Source organism: Osmerus mordax, chromosome 11 (genome assembly GCF_038355195.1).
Source record: "Osmerus mordax isolate fOsmMor3 chromosome 11, fOsmMor3.pri, whole genome shotgun sequence".
NCBI lineage: Eukaryota > Metazoa > Chordata > Actinopteri > Osmeriformes > Osmeridae > Osmerus > Osmerus mordax.
Genome location: NC_090060.1, coordinates 15,993,719 through 16,018,718, shown reverse-complemented (window position 1 = coordinate 16,018,718; position 25,000 = coordinate 15,993,719). Strand labels below are relative to the sequence as shown.

Genomic DNA, 25,000 nt, shown 5'->3' with positions numbered 1-25,000 from the left:
AGCGAGGCATGGGAGGAGAGGAGAGGGGGAGCGAGGCATGGGAGGAGAGGAGAGGGAGGAGAGGGGGAGCGAGGCATGGGAGGAGAGGGAGGAGAGAACAGGTGTCTCAAGTCTTATCACCCTGACAGCTGATAACTCCTGAACAACCTGAGCTTAAAAGAAGAGGGGAAGGAGGGAGGGACGGACGGAGGGACGGAGGGAGGGGAAGTGCAAGAGAGGGGTGGAAAGGGAGGGTGAGAGAGTGAAAGGGAGATGAGAGGGAGAGAGGGAACAGTAAAGGGAGGATGAGGACAGAGGGTATGGAGACAGAGGTAGAGTACTGGTATGTTAAAGGGAGAGTACTATTATGTTAAAAGTAGAGTACTGGTATGTTAAAGGAGAGTACTAGTATGTTCAAATGAGAGTTTTCTTTATACTAGACTACACCCCACCAACATGTGATGACCCTAACCCTAACCCTAGCCTACAATATTGCATGCTTCATAACATACACATTATTTCAATCTTGCAATGATGGTAAGTCGGCTGGATTCAGCTTAATATTGTCGGAAACCACATGTGGTTGACGGTGACAATAAACACTAAGTGTTATTATTTCTATGTACGTCTGTTTACAGTACAGTCTGTTTCCTGGTGCACCCGCAACATTCCCAGATGCTTCCTTCATTCCTGTGTTCCGGGATATGTTTGTGGTGTGTACACTTTTGTAGATATTCCCAGAAACCTGAGCTGAAAATGAAAGTAAATGTGGGAAAGGAGATGGGTGGTGTGGATCAGAGGAATGACTGTGGTGTGTGTGTGTGCGTGTGTTTGGTGTGTGATGACTTGGGAACCAGCAAGGTTGATTTGTTTTTGTTGGCTTTTTATCTATAAGTAAGTGTCAGGTTTGAGTTACGTGTGTGTTGTGTGTACAGTGCTTAGTCCAGTCCCTAACAGTCTGTACAGTGTTGGGTCCTGTCCCTAACAGTCAGTACAGTGTCGGGTCCTGTCCCTAACAGTCAGTACAGTGTTGGGTCCAGTCCCTAACAGTCAGTACAGTGCTGGGTCCAGTCCATAACAGTCAGTACAATGTTGGGTCCTGTCCCTAACAGTCAGTGCAGTGTTGGGTCCAGTCCCTCAGTGTTGACTTGTTATGGGCCACCAGATTTAGGTCAGATCTGAGCATGTCCATATTAGGACATGAGCACCGCCCTGTGTAGACTGGACTTCAGGTTTTAGGCTGTGCTAGGAAACACACAGAAACACACAGAAAGACACAGACACACACACATGCACACACACATGCACTGCTCCAGCTGTGTATGAGGTCATGAGGTTCCTGTTGAGTGTGCGTCTGCAGGCTGCACGCAAGGGACCGAGATGTTGTAAAATAAAGACCCTTCAGAGGCTTTGAAGTCCTCTCACTGACATGCACGTCACACACCACACACACACACACCCATACACACACACCCACACGTATGCACACACACACAATTTACAGTGACTTTGAAGTAGGTTTTGCAGATTTACTGCTCTACCCTAACCTCAGAGAACATTTAAGACTGTTTAAAAAGAAACTTTTAGACTGGCTCTGAGTGTGTGTGCGTGTGTGTGTGCGCATGGAGAGCCACATTCAACTAAAGCAGGTTGCTGTGTGCTGTTCTCTCCAGCTGTTGTACTCTCTTAAAGACCCCCCCCCCCCCCTTCTGCGCACACACACTCACACACACACACACACACAGTCAGACGTGCCCTGACCAGCCACCTCTCCTCACCTGGAATTGCAAATGGGAAATTCCACATGGGATTGTCTTGACATTCTGACAGCTCATCATTGCTATGCACACACACACACACATACACACACACACACACACACACACACACACACACATCTGAATACCTGGATTACTCTCTCCCCTTCCTTCTTCAGGAACAGGAACACACATGTATATACACATACATACAATTCTGAATCTTTTCTCTTCCCCTCCCGTTGATTCCTCATGTTGTTGTTCTGTCTTCCTCCAGAACAACTCTCCTCCCTCTGCATCTGAGACCAACTGGGAAGCTGTCACCCTGCCCATTTCTGTGAGTTACTTACTCACGCACACACACACACACACAATCAAACACAGACACACACACATACTCAAACACACAGACACACACTCAAACACTCACACACACTCATACACACACTCACACACACCCACTCAATCACACACACTCACATTATCATAAACACTGAATAAGTAAAATCTGCCCTTATGCGGTCAGCCTTTATAGCAAAGCTCAGATATTCATGTTTAGTCTTTGATGGAGATGGTGGGGGGGAGTCGAGGGTAGGAAAGGATGTGCTGCTATCTGTGTAATCATAGTCATTTGCATGTGTGTTTGTGTGAGATGGCTTCAGAAGAATATGTAATCATGATAATGTGTATGTCTGCGAGGAATACTTTTTATCAAAAGGGACTGATGATAGCCACAGTCCTTATGTACACACACACACACACACACTGACTTTACTATATCTTCCTCTATTAACCCTTGTGTTATCTTCGGGTCATTCTGACCCATCAGTCATTGTGACCCACCGTCATATTGCGACAACTTTACCGCATACAAAAACAAAGTGAAGCATTTTCTTTTAACCTTTGCAATGTGGGGGGTCTGAGACAGCCCAACGGTTAAAAGAAAATGCTTCACTTTGTGCAGAAAGTTATTTTTATTTGTTTTTGTATTGGTTAAAATTGGGGTAAACACAACGATGGTTCGTTATGAACCTTTGGGTCATGTGACCCGAAGGCAGCACGAGGGTTAAGCATTTCAAATGATCCATCAGCTCAAAATCCCTTCTCAGTCAATCCTCCTCACCTTTCCCCCCTGACCCCGGCCCTGCCTAGGCATCGGTGCTGGCCCCGGTAGTGACAGAGGAGCCCTTAACAGCGGAGGCGTTGGACCAGACCATCGCTGCGTTCGACACAGTGGAGCAGCTTCTCCGGCATCTGAACCCAGACAGCTGGAGGCAGGACCTGAACAGCCTGACCCACAGCAGCCCCTACAGACCCCGCGCCTTCCACCACCAGCACAGCCGCCAGAACAAGGGTACCACGCACACACACACACACACGCACGCGTACACATACACATGCACATAAGAGCGTCTGCTAAATGCACACACACACACTCATAAGCACACATGCGCACACGAGCATGCACAAACACTGACATGCCTGCCCTTGTACATATGGGATTTGATCATGTAATTTGTGTGTTTGTGTGTGTGAGAGAGAGAGAGAGAGAGAGAGAGAGAGGGGGAGAGAGAGAGGGGGAGAGAGAGAGAGAGAGAGAGACAGAGAGAGAGAGAGAGAGAGAGAGAGAGAGAGAGAGAGAGAGGGGCGGGGGATAGCTGTTTGTGTTTCTAATGCCTCAGTGTGTGATGGAAGGTGACCCTGGAGAAAATGACAAGTTAAATATTCTCCAAGATCTTATTAAGAGACTGGAGCATGACTGCAATTGTGTGTTTGTGTGTGTGTTTGTGTGTGTGTGTGTGTGTAAGGGTATGTGTATGTGTAATTGGTTCGACCCCAGCGCTTCTCCTTCCTCTCAGAAAGAACAGGCTCAACTACCTGAAATAGGCATATTCAAAACACCACGCCTTTTCTCGGTCTCTGTCTCTCTCTCTCTCTGTCTCTCTCTCTGTCTCTCTCTCTCTCTCTCTCGCGCGCTCTCTCTCTCTGTCACTCTCTCTCTCTCTGTCTGTCTCTCTCTCTGTCTCTCTCTCTCTGTCTCTCTCTCTGTCTCTCTCTCTGTCTCTCTCTCTCTCGCGCTCTCTCTCTCTGTCACTCTCTCTCTCTGTCTGTCTCTCTCTCTGTCACTATCTCTCTCTGTCTCTCTCTCTCTCTGTCTGTCTCTCTCTCTCTGTCTCTCAATTTTCAATTCAATTCAATTTAGCTTTACTAGCATGACAGTCATTTCAACCGTATTGCCAAAGCAAGACGCACAACAACAGACAACCATACATCAACAACACCATTCAACAACAACATAAGGAACGACAATCTGTATTGTCCGGAACATGTGGTAACAACAAAGTGTCAAGAACAGAAAACAACAAAACAAAAACAACCAAAGTAAATAGTTACATTGAGATGGCCAACACATATTACAAATATAATTTCAAGGCTGGTCACATTACATTCAGGTTTTCCCTGATTTCATGGCACTCTTTTAGAAATCGTCCAGATAGGGGGGCTGTGTGTCCCTCCCCTAAGAACACTTTTAGCTTTTCATTATCAGACAGTGTGGTGAATGATGGTACAAGGGATTCAAATTTATCAAAGAAATGCTGTCTGGTATTTCTGTACCGTTGGCAGTGTAGTAGAAAGTGCTCTCTCTCTCTATCTCTCTCTCTGTCTCTCTATCTCTCTCTCTCTCCCTCTTTGTCTCTCTCTCTATGTCACTCTCTCTCTCTCTCTCTCTCTCTCTCTCTTCCTCCCTCTTTGTCTCTCTATGTCACTCTCTCTCTCTCTGTCTCTCTCTCTCTCTCTCTCACTGTCTCTCCACCTGAGGTGTCTCCTGTTCCTGAGTAAATATTTGGGCACGGCTCCTGTGTGTATGTGTGCGCATGTGTGCGTATGTGTGTGTACGTGTGTGTGTGTATGTGTGTGTCTTGCAGCAGTAGAGTGGGTGCCGCAGGTCCTTAAGACACTGTACCAACGTCACACTCTAATTGGAAATTCAACCTGTGCAGTGGAGCAGAAATGTACCCTAGTCAGCACCTAGCATTGTTTTCATTAAGGAACATGCGCACACACACACACACATTTCTCTCTCCTGTCTCTCACCTGTATTGGTTTTCATTGAGAAGTTCTCTGCTGGCCATATCAATGAAGACTAGAAAGCAAGACAGGTCATGGCACAACATAAGACACAGATACACAAACATCTACCCAAACACACACACACACACACACACACACACACACACACACATGCATGCATGTACTAGCTGGACACACATGCAGAAGCACCTGTACAAATACATTGAAACATGCTGACAGTACACACACTCACCCGCGCTCCCCTCTGGAGGGAGGGAGTGCCATACTCATTCTGGGGAGAGCACCTCCTCTCTGAAGCTGCATCAGAGCAGAGTTCCACACCACTGCTTTTCATAGATTACACTCGTTCCTGTAGAACACTGACACACACACACACACACACACACACACACACAGGGCCAGATCTGTGGTGAGCAGCGTTGAGACATTTGGACGTGTCATCAGTGTCTAGGTGGTGGGGGGCTGTGGGGGGGGGGGGGGGGGGGGGGGGGCTGCAGGAAGCAGCTCTTACTGCACCATTTCTCTCTGATCTCTGAAGCATGTGGATGGACTGAGAGAGACCTCCCCCTCCTGCCTATATCCGTCTCTTCTACAGCACATCAGAGAACAGCCTTCATCATCCAGGGGGCCAGGGGCCGACTGATTCACACACACACACTGTGACAGCACACGTGCACACTAAGACACACACACACACACTGTGACAGCACACGTGCACACTAAGACACACACACACACACTGTGACAGCACACGTGCACACTAAGACACACACACACACACTGTGACAGCACACGTGCACACTAAGACACACACACACACTGTGACAGCACACGTGCACACTAAGACACACACACACACACTGTGACAGCACACGTGCACACTAAGACACACACACACACTGTGACAGCACACGTGCACACTAAGACACACACACACACACTGTGACAGCACACGTGCACACTAAGACACATACACACACTGTGACAGCACACGTGCACACTAAGACACACACACACACACTGTGACAGCACACGTGCACACTAAGACACACACACACACACTGTGACAGCACATGTGCACACTAAGACACACACACAGAGTGGGGGGGTTGTCTAGTATGCTGACACGCTAACTCTCCAGGAAAGAACACAGGGATTATGTGACTGTCTGTGGAACACGCACACACATGCACACACACACACACATGCACACACACACACACATGCACACACACACACATTCTTCACATTATTTTCCCTCAGCACTCGTTGATTCCTCATTTCTTTTCTCGTTCTTCAGATAATTTATCCTCTTCCCTTCTGTTCCCTTCTGATTGTGTCTCTCTCTATCCCTCTCTCTCTCTCTCTCTAGCCCTCTCCCCCCCTCTCTCTCTCTCCCTCTCTCTCTCTATCCCTCTTTCTCTTTCTATCCCTCTCTCTCTCTCTCTCTCTATCCCTCTTCTCTCTCTCTCTCTCTCTCTCTATCCCTCTCTCTCTCTCTCTCTCTCTCTCTCTGTCTATCCCTCTCTCTTTCTCTCTCTCTGTCTCTCTCTCTATCCCTCTCTCTCTCTTTCTCTCTGCTCAGTGGACGATGCCCCAGTCAGAGAGCTCCCTCTGAGAATACAACCTGAGCAGGAAATCGATGCCGATCAATTGAACCACTTAAATAAACCATAATCAAGATCATCAATATGATATAGACCCCCCTAGCTTTCTGTCCTGGTCTCTCTATCTTCCTCTCTCTATGTTTCTTTCTATGTCTGTCTCTCTCTCTCTCTTTCGCCCCACCCCCCTCTTTTTGAACTATGATCAATCGGACCACTAATTGAAACCACAATCTGGATTAGTTCATTGTTAACAATTGCTTATTGATTATCAATATGGTCATCTCTCCCCCTGGTTGTTTTCTACTCTGTCCTCTCTCCCTCCTGCCTCCCCTCTGCCTCCCTCCTCCTAAATCAATGACATTCAAATCAACTCTGTTGGAAGCGACAACAAGGTTGCCATATCAGTTCTGCCAAGGCAGTTAATAAGAGAAGCCATTAATTCATGCTCATATCTCTCTCTCTTTCTCCCCTCTATCTCTCGCCTTTTTTCCCCTTCCCCTTCCTCACACCGTCACCTTCTCCCCGTCTCTATCTCCACCATCTCCATCCCTCTCTCCCCCCCTCCCCACACACCCCCCTCCTCCCCACCCCCCCTACCCTTAGTTGACCTGGATCGTCTCTATGACGACGTGAAGCGCTACAGCTGCACGCCGCGGAACTTCTCGGTCAACCTACGTGAGGAGCTCCGGGCGACCAACGCCGTGTTCTTCCCCCGCTGCCTCCTGGTGCAACGCTGCGGGGGCAACTGTGCCTGTGGGACGGACAACTGGAACAGCTGCACCTGCAGCCCCTCCAAGAGTGCTCACAAGCTACACGAGGTGACACGCACATGTACACACACACAAACACACACACACGTGATGTCCTCTGGTTAGTTCTCTACACACATACTGTACATGAGTGATATTGTATATGAGTCTGGTTTGACAGGACACTTACACACACACACATAATTATCAGGACAGAACACACTAGCCCTGCATGTTTCCTATCATAAAGTGGGGGAAATCTCTAGCCCTCCAGCTACGGTCTACACTGTCACCACAGAGAGATTACGTAGGTCTGCATTTATTCTCGTCCTCTTCCTCTATCTCTCTCGCTCTCATTCTCTCCCTCTCTCCTTCTCTGTACTCTCAGCACATCAAATACTGGTTTGGTGGCTGGCTGGCTGGTTGACTGGCTGGTTGACTGGCTGGTTAGCTTACTGGTTAGCTGGCTGGTTAGCTGGCTGGTTAGCTGGCTGGTTGGCTGGTTAGCTGGCTGGCTGGTTAGCTGGCTGGTTGGCTGGCTGGTTAGCTGGCTGGCTGGTTAACTGGCTGGTTAGCTGGCTGGTTGGCTGGCTGGTTGGCTGGCTGGTTAGCTGGCTGGCTGGTTAGCTGGCTGGTTAGCTGGCTGGTTGACTGGCTGCATTTGGCTCTCCTACCTCCATGCACATAGGCATGCATAGGATGATGAGATGGTCAACTCCCTTTCTCTTTGTCCTCTCTCCTCTCCTCCCTCTCTCTCCTCTCCTCCCTCTCTCCTCTCCTCCCTCTCTTCTCCCTCTCTCTCCTCCCTCCCTCTCTTCTCCCTATCTCTCCTCCCTCTGTCTCCAGGTGTTGAAGTACTCCCCAGAGCCTGGCCTGTCAGCCAACCGCAGGCCCACACGCTTCCGCTGGCTCCTCCAGGAAGTCTACCTCACCCACCACGAGAAATGTGACTGTGTGTGTCCCTCACGACCCCCTCGCTGAGAAACACACACACACAGAAACACACCTGTGGGACTATTGGACATGTGTTCAAATTCCTCGTCTCATGTCCGCCTCTTTACTACAGCCAGTTTTTCTGTGTGTGTTTTTCTGTGTTGTTCACTGATTCTGCTACTTAGGGAACTTCTTACATCCGTTTTCTTTTACCCACAATCTATGTTCTAGAAGGGAGGAGTGTGGAAGCAAACCAAAATAGCACTTCATCTTTTTGTACACACACACACACACACGTCCACACACAAGTCAGGCCCAAGGTCTTAGCTCCTCCCTAAAGAAAACAGACTTATTTATTTGGATGTTTCTCCAACTCCCCTTCTGTGAAGTTTTCCTTTGTTGTCCTCTCCTCCTCCTCCTCCTCCCTGCTCCTCCTGCTCTCTCATTCCTCAGATACATAGATGATAGGGGGATACAATGCCTTGTCCACAAATATTCCCTTGCTCTTTCCATCCCTTTCTCACTCTGACACTTCAAACGGGATTGAGGTTGGAACATTCCTGTCATCTCTGCTGTGTTGTGATCCCTCCCCCCCCCCTCCCCCCCCCCAGCCTGGATTCCTGCTGGTGTAAAATCCCCCCCATCCCTTCAAAACAAAGACGTGTGCAAGGCTGGAATGTGTGAAATTCTCTATTTCTGCAATATTTGCAGTCCTGATTCCTGGTGTGTGTAGCAGGTTGGGATAACTTGGAGACTCTTGGCTATGTGGTTAATTTGAGCAGAATGCTGATATTTACTTTTAGGAGAAGATTAATAAAAACATTTTTAACTAGGTCATTAACCTGTGTAATCTGCATACACGCTAAACTCCACCAAGGAGGAGCTTCTCAAGTGTGTTTGTGTGTGTGTGTGGTTTTGTGTGTGTGAATATGTAGGTGGGGACAATGGCAGGTAGAAAAGGAGAAAGTATAAGGGATGGACAGACAAAGCTTTTAATTTAACTATTAAAAAGCAGGAAATGGAGGTTTGAGTGAAATCCAATCTGTGTGTGGATGTTTTGTCCCTGGCATTGCTTTGCTGAAGTATGTCACCAAACACAATGTCCTTTATGAAATATACAGTGAGTGAGTGTGTGTGTGCGCACACCCAGAAAGTTATGTGACAATTAGACTCCAGCCAATTGGACACAGGCTATTAGACTCTGTCTGGCCCCTGTCTACCTATTACAGACACACACCCTTACTCACATACACACACACACACACACACATACTCACTTACATACACACACTCAGAGAGACAGAGCCTGAACAGTCTCGGCTACCATCACTGCTACTTTTTATTTATTCAGTCTAGTGTGTGTGTGTGTGTGTGTGTGTGTGTGTGGTGTGGTGTGCATAAACATGTGTGTGGTGTGTGTCTACATCCTGTGGGTTTGCCAGTTTCATCAGCACATTCCCCAGCCCTCCGTCTCACTAATAAAGACTGGTGTTCTTCTGGTTTTTTAATATTTGAGATTAAATCTCCCCATCAAACTATTCCAACATATAGTTTCATCAGAACAAGTGTCAAAGCTGCCTTTTGTTTTATCCATAATAGAACAGTATGCTTTAGTAAATAATTTATTGTGTTTCTGTTGTTTTATTAAATATTTCATCTGGTTGCTTTTGATAAATAAAGTATTTCAAGCATAAATGCCTCTGATGAATGCTTATCTCTGTTCTGGCTTCACAGGTAGTACAGGGTTGGTAAAAATGACTTTGTATGACCGTGTCTGTATAAAACCACGAAGAGAGAGAGACGGAGAGAGACGGAGAGAAACAGAGAGAGAGAAAGAGAGACAGAGAGAGAGACGGAGAGACAGACAGAGAGACAGACAGAGAGACAGAGAGAAGAGAGACGGAGAGAGACAGAGAGAGAGACAGAGAGAGGAGAGAGAGACAGACAGAGAGAGACAGACAGAGATACGGAGAGAGAGACAGAGAGAAACTGAGACAAGGCTCAGCGTTATCTTGGTTGGAAGATTCAAATAAATCCAGAGTTACCATGTATCACAGATTAGTCTAATCAAAAATCCCAGTTTGAGCAACTGAGAAAACAAGGTTTAATCTGACCTGGGATCAGTGGAAATACATGATTTGTTCCGCAGCAGTGATTGTGAACGTGTGTGAGAAGGACCTTGTCATTCCTTTGATCCACCACCTTCATTTCCACACACCTCCCCTCACACACTCGCGGAACTCACTAGATGTCACCATGGCAATGGGCCGGTGTTTGGAGATCAGCTGATGAAGTGAACAGATATCTAAGGATAAAAGGAGGGCGCTAATGGATTTTTGTCACTTTTTTGTCATTGAAGTGTGATAATGATATTTGAAATGAAAGCATGTCACTTTTGGTTCAGCCTTATCATACCCGTCCACATTCTTCTCCTCCCCCCTCTGCCTATCTTCTCTCTATCTTTCTTCTTCCTTTTCTCTGTCTACCTTCTCTCCCTCTCTGTTTATCTTCTCCCCCCCCCCCTCCTCCTCTCCTCCTGTCCCTTTAGCTGTCCTTAATCATCTAGAAAACATCCTGCTCCAGGATTTATTCTAGGTTATAACACACACACACAGACACACGATTCAATGAATTAATTCTGAATTTGTAATGTCTGTACCAGTGGCCAGTTAGGGAGTTTGAAATGGTTTATTGAATGAAACTTTTTCCTGCACCCAACAAATAACGTCAACCCTTCAACCCCCTCCCCATCAACACCACGGCAACGCTGCTGCCACTCAAGATAGTTTCCTGTCTCTCTGTGGTTGCCGTGGCAGCCACTTCCTGTGTTGTTATCGTTAGACGACACTCTCTCCCCCACAGCTAGCCCGGCGACGTGTTTACGAGTTATTCTGGGATGGAAAAACTCACAGACACTTAGCTGTGCAAAGCCAGCTCCTCCAGCCTTCGCTGAACGCTCACATTCTGATGCTTCTCTGTGGCCCAGAGTGTGACCGAGAAGGAGAGATGGGGATGATATTCCTTGAGAGCAAACGCACACACACACATACACACACAGAACCAAGGTGAATTGGGATCATCTCACAGATGATGTTAGACAATGTGTGTAGAGTTAACTGAAATATTTCTCATCTAAAATGTATGACACAAGACTCCATTGTCAATTGAACTATTGTTTGAGAACAGAATCTGTCTCTCTCTCTCTCGCTCTTTTTCTTGCCCCTCTCTCTCTCCACTTCCTGTCCCACGTTACATCCTTTGTCCGGGTGGCTCTCCTCCTGCTGTTACCATGGAAACGGAGAAATGTACGATAAAGAGCAATATGAGGATTTGATTTGACCTCTTTCTCTCTTCCAAGTCTCTCCTCCTCGCTAAATCCTTTTCTTTCTTCTTTTAAAGTTTCTCTCTTCACTTATGGTCTCCGTCTACCACTCAATGTGTGTGTGTGCGTGTGCGTGTGTGTGTGTGTGTGTGTGCGTGTGCGTGTGTGTGTGCGTGTGCGTGTGCGTGTGCGTGTGCGCGTGTGTGTGTGTGTGTGTGTGTGTGTGTGTGTGTGTGTGTGTGTGTGTGCGTGTGTGTGGAGGGCCTGTTCCAGTTGGGGTTGGGGACTCTCTCTCTATCACAGACAGATCCACTCAGTTTCTCGCTCACTAGATTATATAAACACATTTCTTGAAGTATGAATACCATATTAGCCTCTTGACTGATCCCAGATGAGTCTGGACTTGCTCAGCATATATGACACCCCTAGTGGACAGGCCTGGAAGAGCAGGCTGAATATGAACAAGCCCCAGAGCCTTGGCTACGGACTCCATTTAATTTGATGAGTGATTCACCCTGGTGTAGCATTTATGTAGTATCAGTGTGACAGTGCTGGCTTTAACATGGAAGCACTTGGGGGCACAGCAACTGTGCAGCTCATCCCAGCCCAGTGACGATTTCATTACCTGAATTACCTGATGCGTCGCCTAAAAGAGATTACCATGAATCTACGTCTGTTTTCCTTTCTTCCTTTTCTCCTCACTCTCTCCCTCCTTTCTCTTACACCCCATCTCCCTCTTACCCCCTCCCCTCTCTCACACTCTCTCACACTCTCTCCCTCACACTCACTCTCACACTCTCTCCCTCACACACTCCCTCACACTCGCTCCCTCACACTCGCTCTCTCACACTCGCTCTCTCAAACTCTCTCTCTCTCTCTCTCTCTCTCTCACACACACACAAACATACAGTATCTGGAGCAGAACACAGTAGCACTCACAGACAAGTGTAAAGAAGACATGTACTAAACGATGTGTGTAGCATCTAACAAGATTAAAAGCTTTACTCCAGTGCTGACAAACTAATCGGGTTTGTTTTTATGGAAGTGTATCTGCTTTAGCCTACGCTGTTGACATGCAACCAGACACCATCACACTCACACAATCTCTCCATGTGTGTCTCTATTATGAAATCATAAAAGAACAATATTCTCAATTTCCTTCTCATTTTTCTTCAGTCAGCAGGCACACACACGCACACAATCATCAGACTGACAAAGAACAGAACAGACTAAACAACACCGGGCCAAAATAACAGCTACTGGATAACAACATGAACTGACATATGTCATCCATCTCTCGGAGCAGGGAAGGTGCTAGCATGGTGTGTGTGTGTGTGCGTGAGAGAGAGACAGACATAGAGATAGACACAGAGAGAGAGAGACACATAGAGAAACAGACACACAGGGAGAGAGACAGAGACACAGAGAGAGACACAGAGAGAGAGAGAGAGAGAGAGAGAGAGAGAGAGAGAGAGAGAGAGAGAGAGAGAGAGAGCTGTGCGACGCCTCGTCTGGGAACTCTCCTGGCCATCAGACAGAGGGGGTGCAAAAACAGGAAACATATGGCAGCTAGTACTGCAGGGCTCACCTCAGAACACACTACACACACAACACAACACACTTCTCTAAAACCAGGACATTATAAAAGACACATTTATAAAACTTCACCTGGTTCAACCTTCTGTTCTGTAACACAAGAATATCGCAGAACAGCCTCATTGTGAACACACCAGTACCTCAACACACCAGTACCTCAACACGCCAGTACCTCAACACACCAGTACTTCAACACACCAGTACCTCAACACGCCAGTACCTCAACACGCCAGTACTTCAACACGCCAGTACCTCAACATGCCAGTACCTCAACACGCCAGTACCTCAAAACGCCAGTACCTCAACACGTCAGTACCTCAACACACCAGTACCTCAACACGCCAGTACCTCAACACAACAGTACCTCAACACGCCAGTACTTCAACACGCCAGTACCTCAACACGCCAGTACCTCAACATGCCAGTACTTCAACACAACAGTACCTCAACGCGCCAGTACCTCAACACACCAGTATCTCAACACACCAGTACCTCAACACGTCAGTACCTCAACACGTCAGTACCTCAACACGCCAGTACCTCAACACAACAGTACTTCAACAAACCAGTACCTCAACACACCAGTACCTCAACACACCAGTACCTCAACATGCCAGTACTTCAACACACCAGTACCTCAACACACCAGTACCTCAACACAACAGTACTTCAACACACCAGTACCTCAACACGTCAGTACCTCAACACACCAGTACCTCAACACAACAGTACTTCAACACACCAGTACCTCAACACGTCAGTACCTCAACACGTCAGTACCTCAACACGCAAGTACCTCAACACAACAGTACTTCAACACACCAGTACCTCAACACGTCAGTACCTCAACACGTCAGTACCTCAACACACCAGTACCTCAACACACCAGTACCTCAACACGCCAGTACTTCAACACACCACATGAACACCTATAAATAAGTTTGAAATGAAATGAACTGAAATTCCTTGCACATCACTGTGAATGGATGTGCGTGTGTGTGAGAGAGAGTCCAGCGGAGAGCAGACAGAGAGAGCGAGGTCAGATTGTGACAGAGATTATATTTGTCTGTATGACAGGAAGTCTGCATTGTGACATGTCTCTCCAGACCAGCTGACCTCCGCAGCATAACTCACTATGTCTGCAAACACATCACAGTGACCTTTTGCCATTTTTCACACACACATCTGTGTCTATGTGTGTTTGAGAGAGAGAATGATGTGTAGTTGTTGCTGTTCTAATCAGAAAACTGCTGCCTGGGTATTTTTCTGTTCCTAGACAGAGAGAGAGAGGGAGGCGGGGGGGTGGGGGAGACAGAGTTGGGGGGAGAGAGAATGCGATACCATATTCACCTGCAAAGGAAGGAAAGGTAGTTCCCAAGAACAGGAAGTCTTTGAGTTCAAGGGGTGACAAAACAGGAAGCAGAAGAAAGAAAGGAAAGTCCTGTTATGGAAGGCTGTGGTATGTGTGTGTGTGATGGAGAGTAATCCCTCTTTTGGGGTATGTTAAAGATGAGTCATCTTCACCCTCCTCCCTTGAGCGATGTCATCATCCCTCGCCCAGAGTCTGGGGAGAAGAGCTGCTTCAACATGTCTTCTAGGTGACCCTCTTTCACTGCTGACTCTCTCATCCTCCCCTCTTCCTCCTAAAACTCCTTTCTTTCCCTCACCTCTCTCTCTCTCTTTCCCTCCCTTTTTCCCTCCCTCACACTTTCCAGCTGGTTGTCTTAGCTCAGTCTGTGTTCTGCTCCAGTGACTTAATTTCAGTTAATGAACCCCTTTAGTGTCAGCCTCACTCTAAACTATGGTCTAATATAACTTTGGCTGTGCTCCACACACACACACAAACACACCGTTTCTCTTTATCTCTCACGCACACAAATGTGCCAAGACAAATCATTGTATGAAAAGGTATAAAGGGATAAAGTGTGTTCTGGAATACAACTCACACATTTTCTAACACATACACACACATCACACAGTGCTGCCGATAGTCATGTGAGAGTTAGATAGCCAAAAGTGAGGTGAGACACACACACACACACACAGTCGCATCACTGACTGTACACTGCAAGCCAGGCCCCAGTAGGTTATGCTGCTTTGCTGATGTAAGACTGATGATACAGAAGAAAGCTTGAACTGTAATAACCTAATTCACACACACACAAACACACAGAAGTATACCCTGCCAGAGAAGGGCCACTGATGTAAACGGAGGTAAACCCAAAGTGAGATACCGAGAGGGACAGAGAGAGCGAGAGAAAGAGGGAGGGAAAAGGAGAGGGAGAGAAAGAGAGAGAGAGCGAGAGAGAGAGAAAGGAGAGAAAGGAGAGAGGGAGGGAGAAAAAGGAGAGAGAAAGAGGAGGGAGAGAGAGAGAAAGGAGAGGGAGAGAGAAAGGAGAGAGGGGAGAGAGAAAGGAGAGAGGGAGGGAGAAAGAGGGAGAGAAAGGAGAGGGAGAGAGAGAGGAAGGAGAGAGAGACAGACAGCTTGTCCTGTGGTCCTCTCTGTTCTGGCAGCCATGGAGGGTGTTGAAGCTGGGCCAGACACGCCTGCTGCAGAGATGCCGTCTGCAGCCAGCCCATCCTGACCCAGGCTGGACTCCATGACTGGAACTCTGAGATGGATGAGTAGAGTCATGAACCCCATCAAACACAAGGAGAAACACACTACACACACATTCTTGTATTGGTGTGTGTGTGTACATGTGTAAGGTTGAAATGCCTTACACAGTGCAGTTTTGCACTGCAGGTGTGTGTAGAAAGAGTGTATGTGTAAGTCTGTGTAGGATGTTTGTGTGTGTAGGGTGAGGAAGAAGGGTTTGTGTGTGTGTGTGTGTGTGAGGGTGTGTGTGCATTTGTAGAGTGTGTGTGTGCATAGGATGAATGTATGTCTATAGGGTGAGTGTGTATAGGGTGAGTGTGTGTATAGGGTGAGTGTGTGTATAGGGTGAGTGTGTGTATAGGGTGAGTGTGTGTATAGGGTGAGTGTGTATAGGGTGAGTGTGTGTATAGGGTGAGTGTGTGTATAGGGTGAGTGTGTGTATAGGGTGAGTGTGTGTATAGGGTGAGTGTGTGTATAGGGTGAGTGTGTGTATAGGGTGAGTGTGTGTTTAGGGTAAGTGTGTGTTTAGGGTGATGCATGGGCAGAGGACAGGGCCACACTCGTAAATCCGCCCAGCCGTTACCGTGGTGATTTGCAGTTTCTCAGAAACCATAAACATTGGGACAGGGTGTCTCACTGCCCTCCAGGCCTGGAGAATTAAGTGGCAAGTGTGTGTGTGAGAGAGAGAGGTGTAGACGTGTGTGTGTGATAGAGGACGTGTTTGTGCCTTATAGGTGTAGCTGTATACATGCGCGTGTGTGTGCGTGTCAGAGCTCAAGGACGTCCCCTCAGCAGATGAGAGCGAGGCTTCTCATTGGCCGTTGAGAGTGCTCCAGGTCTAAGTGGTCCATTAATCTCCGTCGCTCCATTGGCTGTGACGGCCAGGAGGAGGGGTTTGGCCGAATGGCCAGTTAGGCGCTGTCAGGATTGTAATCTAGAACATTCCTCAATATCACATTCATACTGCATACTTGCTCACTAGGACTGAGATTCAACTCACGCCACAATAACTACACTTAGAATCAATCCTGAGAGCAGAGTGCCACCAGATACAGATTATTGATTCCCCTCCAACACCCAGCTAGACATCCCTGGAGGGGCAGGGCTAAGCGGGGGCTGTCCCTGGGCTAACCCCTGGATCCAGCAGCTCACTCACAGTGGCGTGAGCTGGGAGGAGACAAGCGACACCAAGGGGGGGGGGGGGGGGGGGGGGGGTTCTTGGCTCTCTGAAGCCCCTCCTTCCGTCACCCAGCGGTCGTCTGGGTGATTGTAGCGTCGGGGGCACGTTTGGCATTCCAGCTGACTGGGGGTTCAGTGTTCCTCCTCTGGGACGTGAGGGAGGAGCGGCCTCAGCAGGTGAGCCAGGAGAGAGAATCCCTGTAATGGTTCCTGATGAACCCCTCCACTGTTGAGGAAGCCTTTAGGAGAGCAGAGAGATATGAGGTGTGGCCAGTCAGATCTGTTACCGGGGAGACGCTCGCTTCTCCGGGGACCAAGAGGTTAGCAGAGAAGGTCGTGACCTTATGTCCGGTCTCTCTGCGGTGACGAGCAGAGCCTCCCTTGAGGTGGAACATGGAGACACACACGCACACACGCTTGACATGTGATCTATTTTTACCCGTCTGTGGTGTGTGTGTGTGTGTGTGTGTGAGTGACAGTAAATGGATGGCTAGAGTGGGTGTGATCGATAGGCACGATGGCCTCACAGCTGTCACAGTGTGTGCATGCAGCTGTGTGTGTGTGTGTATCTGTGTGTGTGTGTGTGTGTGTGTGTGCGCTCACACTTGAGGGTGGAGTGTTACAAGTGAGTTAATCCATTAGTGCATCATTTCTTCCCTCATCTCTCCCAACCCTTCTACACATCACACCCTCTTTAACATCCTGCTCCATCTAGCACACACACACAAGCTCTGTACACACACATACACTAAACACTTTATACACACACACACACACTCACATTCACAAACAACCATACAATACATACTCTATACACACATTTCATACATTTGGAGATATAGATGACATACTGTATATATATATATACAGCAGTAGAAAGGTGGAGTTAAACAGCCTGGCTGTCATACACACAGGCACGCCCAGCAGCGCTCCAGGACTGAGAGTCATGGGTCTGCTAAACAGAGGTTTGTTCAGAGCTGGACCTTCTCAGACACATCTAGGTGTCTGTGTTTACGTCTGCAGCCTGGCGCTGAACCCTGACCCCCTGTAGCAGGGGACTGGATGACTCAACAACCAACAATAGGAGATCTCAGCAGTAGAACATGCTGTGATAAACATGCTGGCTCTCTAGGCTATTTTAGAAGGAGGCGCGAGAAGAGAGGAGGAGAAATGATGAGGAGGTTGTGAAGGTGTGTAAAGGAGGAAGAGGAGGTTGTGAAGGTGTGTAAAGGAGGAAGAGGAGGTTGTGAAGGTGTGTAAAGGAGGAGGAAGAGGAGGTTGTGAAGGTGTGTAAAGGAGGAGGAAGAGGAGGAGAGGAGAGAAACAGTCTTTCTATTAAGTGAGGTTGAATGGACAGACTGAGCGCGATGTTTAAAGAAACACGCTGTTCTGTCGTCAACCTTTGTGAGGAGGACGGTGTCCTGGGCCCCCGGTGGGGCCCCCGGTGGGGCCCCCGGTGGGGTCCCGCTGCTCCCTTCCTCTCTATTGTCCTCCACGCTCATTCAGTCCTTTTCCACTTTCCCTCTCAGCACTGCATCCATCGTTTTGTCTTCAACCCTTGCTCTCTCACCCCATCTTCCTCTCTCTCTCCTTTCTCTTTCTTCACACCTCTGCAATTCTCTCGTGTCCTCGGCTGCCTCTCTCTCTCTCTCCCCCTCCTCCTCACCTCCCTCCCTCCCCCTGCCTCTGACCCAGAGGGCTGTGTTTTGCAGGAATCCAATCCTCTCTCTTTTACAGCTGCTGTTCGGTTTCCATCCTCTTTTGTCACACCGCCGCACACAGACTGTGACCTCGCCTCCTCCACCTACACACACACACACACACACACTCCCCGCCGCTGTGCGAGCGTGTGTGTGTGTGTGTGTACCATACCTATCATACCACATCCTGTAAGGAATGACTCCAAAGCTAAATAGACTAAATAAATGTTTATTCTGAATCCTCATAAATACAATCCACACATACATCCAAATATTAGTAGTAATAAGATAACAATCAAAACAATCCAATTCCAAACATTGTTAGGATCCAGCTTTTTGTCAGTTCAACCTTCTTGTTGATACAAAGCAGAAAGGAAGTAATGAAATGTAGCAAAGTCCAAATCCTAACCCTGGACACCCACACTGTTGACGACAGGAGGAACTGCAGCTGAGTAGTGTGGTTCACAACAAGACACTTCACCTCTCTCCAACATGGCGGCATGTCACCGGCGTGGCGTGTCACTGCTGTTTGAGGAAGAGGGCGGCACCTGTCTGGATCCACTGGTCGTGATTGGCTCCACAAGGCAGGGTCACCTGGGTCACCACCCTCACCCTCTCTGAGCTGGTGTACACAGGCAGAGAGATACACTCCTCTGGGCTGGGGACGGAACTCTGACACACACACACACACACACACTGTTAGAGAACATACCATAGAGTGTGTGTGTGAGTGTGTGTGTGTGTGTGTGTGAGGTGGGGTACCTGTGATACCCAAGCCATGTAGCAGGACGGGACAGCAGACACACTGGGAGAATCATGCTGGTTCTCAGACAGACACACTCCGTCAAAACTACAGCCCTCCAGCTTCAGACCTCCCACCTAGAGAGAGGGAGGGAGAGAGGGAGGGAGAGAGAGACAGAGGGAGGGAGGAAGGGAGAGAGAGACAGAGGGAGGGAGAGAGGGAGGGAGAGAGAGACAGAGGGAGGGAGGAAGGGAGAGAGAGACAGAGGGAGGGAGGAAGGGAGGGAGAGACAGAGGGAGGGAGGGAGATATGCATGACAGCAGAGTGATTTGTATGGAGTCTAACAGAGTGTACAGCAGGTCTTCAAACTCAGTGACATCAACCTTGGTGACCCCTCCCCCCTACCCCTCCGGTCAGCCTCACGTTGATGGATGAATTGGAAAACACAGTGGAGACCCCCCTCTCTGGACTCTCCCTGTGTGTGTGTGTGTGTGTGTGTGTGATGTCATACTAGGTGACTCAGGGATTCCACAGGCGTGTTAGACCAGCTGGACAATGAGAGGGAGCCCTGGCATCAAGTCGGCCAAACACACCTCATAAATCACATTCAGGGAGTGTGTGTGTGTGTGTGTGTGTGTGTGTGTGAGAGAGATCATAGCTCCCTCTCCTCAGTGGAGGTGTTTAAAAGGCGTCTCCCCTCCCTCCCTGCAGCTGTTCTCCTATCCTCCTCCCCCCTCCTCCTCTTGTCCTCCTCCTATACTCCCCACCCTCCTCCTCTAGTCCTCCTATACTCCTCACCCTCCTCCTCCTGTCCTCCTCCTATACTCCTCACCCTCCTCCTCCTGTCCTCCTCCTATACTCCCTACCCTCCTCCTTTTTCTCTTCATCCCTCCTTTCATTTGACTCCTGTCTTCTCCAGGTCCCCCTCCTCTCCTGTACTAACAGCGTAAGCCTCATTGCGTCTGTATTGAGACACACATGACCCGGCTCAATACAATCTCACTGTCTTTTGTGCCCGTGTGAGTGTCTGTGTGTGTGTGACTGTGTGTGTGTGTGTGAGTGTCTGTGTGGGAATGTGTGTGTTTTGCAATCTTACCTTTACTTGTAATTTGGCCTGAGAGATGGGGGTCTTCCAGGAGGTGAGAAAGGTGAGGCTGTCCATGGAGCAGCCCATAGACCTGAGAAAGAGCCGCCATTAACCTGGAGCTACACTCAATACTCTCTCTGTCTCAGTCTGTCTCACACACACAAGCTGCACAGTTTAATACTCTTTCTGTCTCTCTCTCCCACTCACACACACACACTCACACGCAGTAGGGTGTGTTACCTGGCCGTTTCCTGGCGGAGAGCATTGAGGAAGGTGTCAGGGTGGAAGAGTTCCGACAGGTCCAGGGTATCAGACAGCAGAGTCTGTCTCTCTGCCCGCTCCACCCAACCCTGCAACACACACACACACGCACACACAGTACAGAGATCAGACAGAGAGAAGGCTGCGGACAGCTCTAGTAAAGGGTTCATGTAGAAACATCACCGGGCATCTCCAATGAGGATAACAGGGGAGAGAATGAGCACTGTGCTGGTCTGGGTGGATCAGAGAGACAGGGGCAGCTGCTCTGGTCGGGCCAAACCACAGCCCTGGGCAGGGCTGCCAAAGCTCCTCTTCTACACAGCACTAATATTAACACACCTGGCTGAAGGTCTGTGAATGAAACCTTCTTCCCTCTCTCTCTTCTCTCAATCCATCTTTCTGTATAAACACAGCCAGACACACACACAGCCAGACACACACACAGCCAGACACACACACAGCCAGACACACACACACACAGCCAGACACACACACACACAGCCCGACACACACACAGCCCGACACACACACAGCCCGACACACACACAGCCCGACACACACACAGCCAGACGGATACGAGAGAGAGGATTGGGGGGAGCCAGAGGGAGAGAGAGATAGAGATAAAGAGAGAGGGATGGAGAGAGGTCTGTTAGGGAGATGTTAATAAGGGTGTAGCTCGTTTACTGAGAAGGTGCTACACTGTCCTTTCACAGGAATGACAGTAGATGCATGTTTTAAGAAAGGAAAAGGAAAAACTGCATGTTTACCTGACCAGACCTCAACCAGACCAGAACCTGACCAGAACTCAACCAGACCAGAACCTGACCAGACCTCAACCAGACCAGGACCTGACCAGAACTCAACTAGACCAGGACCTGACCAGACCTCAACCAGACCAGAACCTGACCAGAACTCACCCAGACCAGGACCTGACCAGAACTCAACTAGACCAGGACCTGACCAGAACTCAACCAGACCAGGACCTATCCAGAACTCACCCAGACCAGGACCTGACCAGACCTCAACCAGACCAGAACCTGACCAGAACTCACCCAGACCAGGACCTGACCAGAACTCACCCAGACCAGGACCTGACCAGAACTCACCCAGACCAGGACCTAGCCAGAACTCACCCAGACCAGGACCTGACCAGAACTCACCCAGACCAGGACCTGACCAGAACTCACCCAGACCAGGACCTAGCCAGAACTCACCCAGACCAGGACCTGACCAGAACTCACCCAGACCAGGACCTGACCAGAACTCACCCAGACCAGGACCTGACCAGAACTCACCCAGACCAGGACCTAGCCAGAACTCACCCAGACCAGGACCTGACCAGAACTCACCCAGACCAGGACCTGACCAGAACTCACCCAGACCAGGACCTGACCGTATAAAACCCTGTCCAGCTAAGCAGTTATCACCCAGACTAGGTCCAGTAGGTCTGACTCATCTATCAACTTTACTCAGCTGAAAAGTCTCTTTACATTACAGGAAACTGAGCTGCATTTGAGGTCAGTTCAAAAACATGCTTACGAAATACAGCCAGAATGGCCAAACATCGGATATAATCTCTGTAATAAATTGATTCGTTTTAAGCCTGTGGTCTATCTCAATTGGCTGACAAATAGATTTGGACGCTTTCCCCTAAGACAAATGCACCACTCCCTCTTCCAGACGCATGCAACACACACACACACACACACACACACACATCTCCGGGGGCATGAATAATTCAGTGGAAGGGTGTGTGCTGGTTAGTATTCCCTGCTAGTGTGTCTCAAGGTCGGTTTGTCTGCATGGCTGTCCGGTTAGCCCTCTAATCCTTCTAATTCAGCACATCTTTCTGCCTTTATTGGTCCTATTAGCTTAGAGGAACAACTAATGGATGGACCTCATTACCGGCCCATGGAGAGGACGAGCTGGCAAGGCTGACACACACACACACACACACTGTACACATAAACACACACAGACAAGTGCAAACACCACCCATAAGCAGATGTAGGAAATGCAGGATATTAGCCCTCATTTACCTACAGCTCACACTGGGCCTTCACATTGAATGAGTGTGTGTGTGTCTATGTGTGTGTGTGTGTACAACCATATGGAGGCATGCGTACAGACTGGGGAGAGGAAGGAATCCGTCTCTGCCGGACGGTTTGTAAGTGTGTGTTGGGATGTGTGCATGTGTGTGTGTTGGGTTATGTGTGTGTGTGTGTGTTGGGTTGTGTGTGTGTTTACCTGAATGGCCAGAGCTCGTGCCAGAACAGCCCTCAGATACTGCATGGGGTCCTCTGGTCCCTCCCACTTATTCTGCCAGCTTACTGGACACTGCATAGAGAGAGAGAGAGAGAGAGAGAGAGAGGGAGGGGGGGAGAGAGAGAGAGAGAGAGAGAGAGAGAGGGAGGGAGGGAGGGAGGGAGAGAGAGAGAGAGAGAGAGAGAGAGAGGGAGGGAGGGAGGGAGGGAGGGAGGGAGGGAGGGAGGGGAGGGAGGGAGGGAGAAGAGAGAGAAGAGAGAGAGACAGAGAGAGAGAGAGGGAGACAGAGAGAGAGAGAGGGAGAGAAGAGAGAGGGTTAGATAGTTGTGTGTGTGTGTGTGTTCCTAGACTAAATGAAGGCTTCACTCAGGAGACAGCTGTAAGTCCCACAGCAGGTTAGGAGGAGTCATCCTTATTCCCTATGCTATTAGAGAGAGATCAAAGCACTGGCCCTGGCCCTGGAGAAACACGCACTCTCTCTCTGTGTCTCTCGTTCCCTCTCTAGTTCTCTCTCTCACACACACACAGAGTGAGAGATGGAGGCTGGTGTTTTGTGGGGGCTTAAAGGTCTTAGCAGAGCTAAAAGGCTGTCAGTCTCAGAGCTGCAGCAGAATCTTCCAGCCCAAACCAGCACTGTCCTGTCTATCCCCACACTAGCCCCCCTAGCCCTGTCTATCCCCACACTAGCCCCCTTAGCCCTGTCTATTCCCACACTAGCCCCCCTAGCCCTGTCTATCCCCACACTAGCCCCCCTAGCCCTATCTATCCCCACACTAGCCCCCCCTAGCCCTGTAAATCCCCACACTAGCCCCCCTAGCCCCACACTAGCCCCCCTATCCCCACACTAGCCCCCCCTATCCCCACACTAGCCCCCCCTATCCCCACACTAGCCCTCCCTATCCCCACACTAGCCCCCCTAGCCCTCCCTATCCCCACACTAGCCCCCCTATCCCCACACTAGCCCTCCCTATCCCCACACTAGCCCTCCCTATCCCCACACTAGCCCTCCCTATCCCCACACTAGCCCCCCCTAGCTCTCCCTAGCCCTGTCTGGTGCAGTCTAGTCCTGTCCATTCCACCCAGGCACCCAGAGGACAGCCCCCCCCCCCCCCCCCCCCGGTATCCAGACTCCTCCCAGTCCAGCGGGGCCGTGAGAAGCAGCTCTTTAATTAGCGAGCCGAGTAAATAAGAGTATGTGTTAGAGCGTGAAGACAAGCAGCTTCCCCCTCAGCTGGCTACTGGAAGGTCCTGGAAGGTAAGTGGAGAGAGGGAGGACTCTGAAGGAGGGGTTGATAATAAAAGAAGAGGGAGAGAGAAGAGAGAGAGATGTAAATAGAGGTATGAGTGCACTTCAGGCTGCTAGAGTCATGGATGGAGGCAGAAAATGTGTCACTTTGTTCCTCTCTCTCTCTCTCTCTCTCTCTCTCTCTCTCCCCTATCTGCCCTCCTCTTCCCCTCTCATATCTCTCCTCCTCTCCAGTCCTCATATCTCTCCTCTCCAGTCCCCGTCTCCTTATCCCAGCCTGCAGACACACAGGTGGGGAGACTGCCTTCCAAATACCTGCCAGACAACTGCTACAGGAGTCTGGATGAGCGTTAGTGCGTGTGTTTGTGTGTGTCTGCGTGTGTCTGCGTGTGTCTGCTTGTGTGTGCGTGTGTCTGCGTGTGTCTGCGTGTTTCAGGACTGAAGAGAGAGCAAGAGTAACTGTTGAGCTACTCCAATCAGAGAAGAACATTTAATTAATCTGGCATCCAATCACAGCCTGGAGCCAGAGTAGGAGTGTCTGCCAGGGTCCCAATCAGCTATCAAAGTGGGCCAGCGAGGGGATATAAGAGTTAGAGAGGAGAGGAGATAGAGAAGCAGATGAAACAGAATGAGATGCTCTGATGCCATGCTTATGAGAGATCACTAAACTGGATCTGGAGGATCTCAGGGGTACTGGAGGGCGGGGCTAACATAATTATTGGTGTGGCTGTAGTAGTCGCTCTGGATAAGAGCGTCTGCTAAAAAATGACAATGTAAATGCAATGTAAAATGTAGTAAAAAAAGTTTCTAAAGGTTTGAAAAAAGTATTGAAAAAAAAAAAAAAAAGAGTTTCTAAAGTTGACAAATATTTTCGAGAAACTGTTT

At 49.1% G+C, this 25,000-nt stretch overlaps 2 protein-coding genes across 3 annotated transcripts in view; one reads left to right on the top strand and one right to left on the bottom strand.

The window, feature by feature from the left end:
• pdgfd (platelet derived growth factor d) overlaps positions 1–9,802 on the top strand; it is a 26,984-nt gene extending 17,182 nt beyond the window's left edge. For both annotated transcript variants that reach the window (XM_067245835.1, XM_067245834.1), the window contains exons 4-7: positions 2,014–2,073; positions 2,889–3,090; positions 7,040–7,254; positions 8,032–9,802. In XM_067245835.1, coding sequence (XP_067101936.1) covers positions 2,014–2,073; positions 2,889–3,090; positions 7,040–7,254; positions 8,032–8,166 — 612 coding nt within the window. In that variant the 3' untranslated portion in view covers positions 8,167–9,802. The remainder of the gene's footprint in view (positions 1–2,013; positions 2,074–2,888; positions 3,091–7,039; positions 7,255–8,031) is intronic.
• Positions 9,803–18,733: 8,931 nt separating this feature from the next.
• The window catches only part of dync2h1 (dynein cytoplasmic 2 heavy chain 1), a 43,867-nt gene continuing 37,600 nt past the window's right edge, over positions 18,734–25,000 (bottom strand). Inside the window, exons 64-69 of the mRNA XM_067245679.1 lie at positions 24,780–24,789; positions 22,852–22,941; positions 20,584–20,693; positions 20,353–20,434; positions 19,277–19,393; positions 18,734–19,186 (exon numbers count right to left, since the gene is read on the bottom strand). Of these exons, the coding sequence (XP_067101780.1) occupies positions 19,034–19,186; positions 19,277–19,393; positions 20,353–20,434; positions 20,584–20,693; positions 22,852–22,941; positions 24,780–24,789 (562 nt within the window). The 3' untranslated portion in view covers positions 18,734–19,033. The remainder of the gene's footprint in view (positions 19,187–19,276; positions 19,394–20,352; positions 20,435–20,583; positions 20,694–22,851; positions 22,942–24,779; positions 24,790–25,000) is intronic.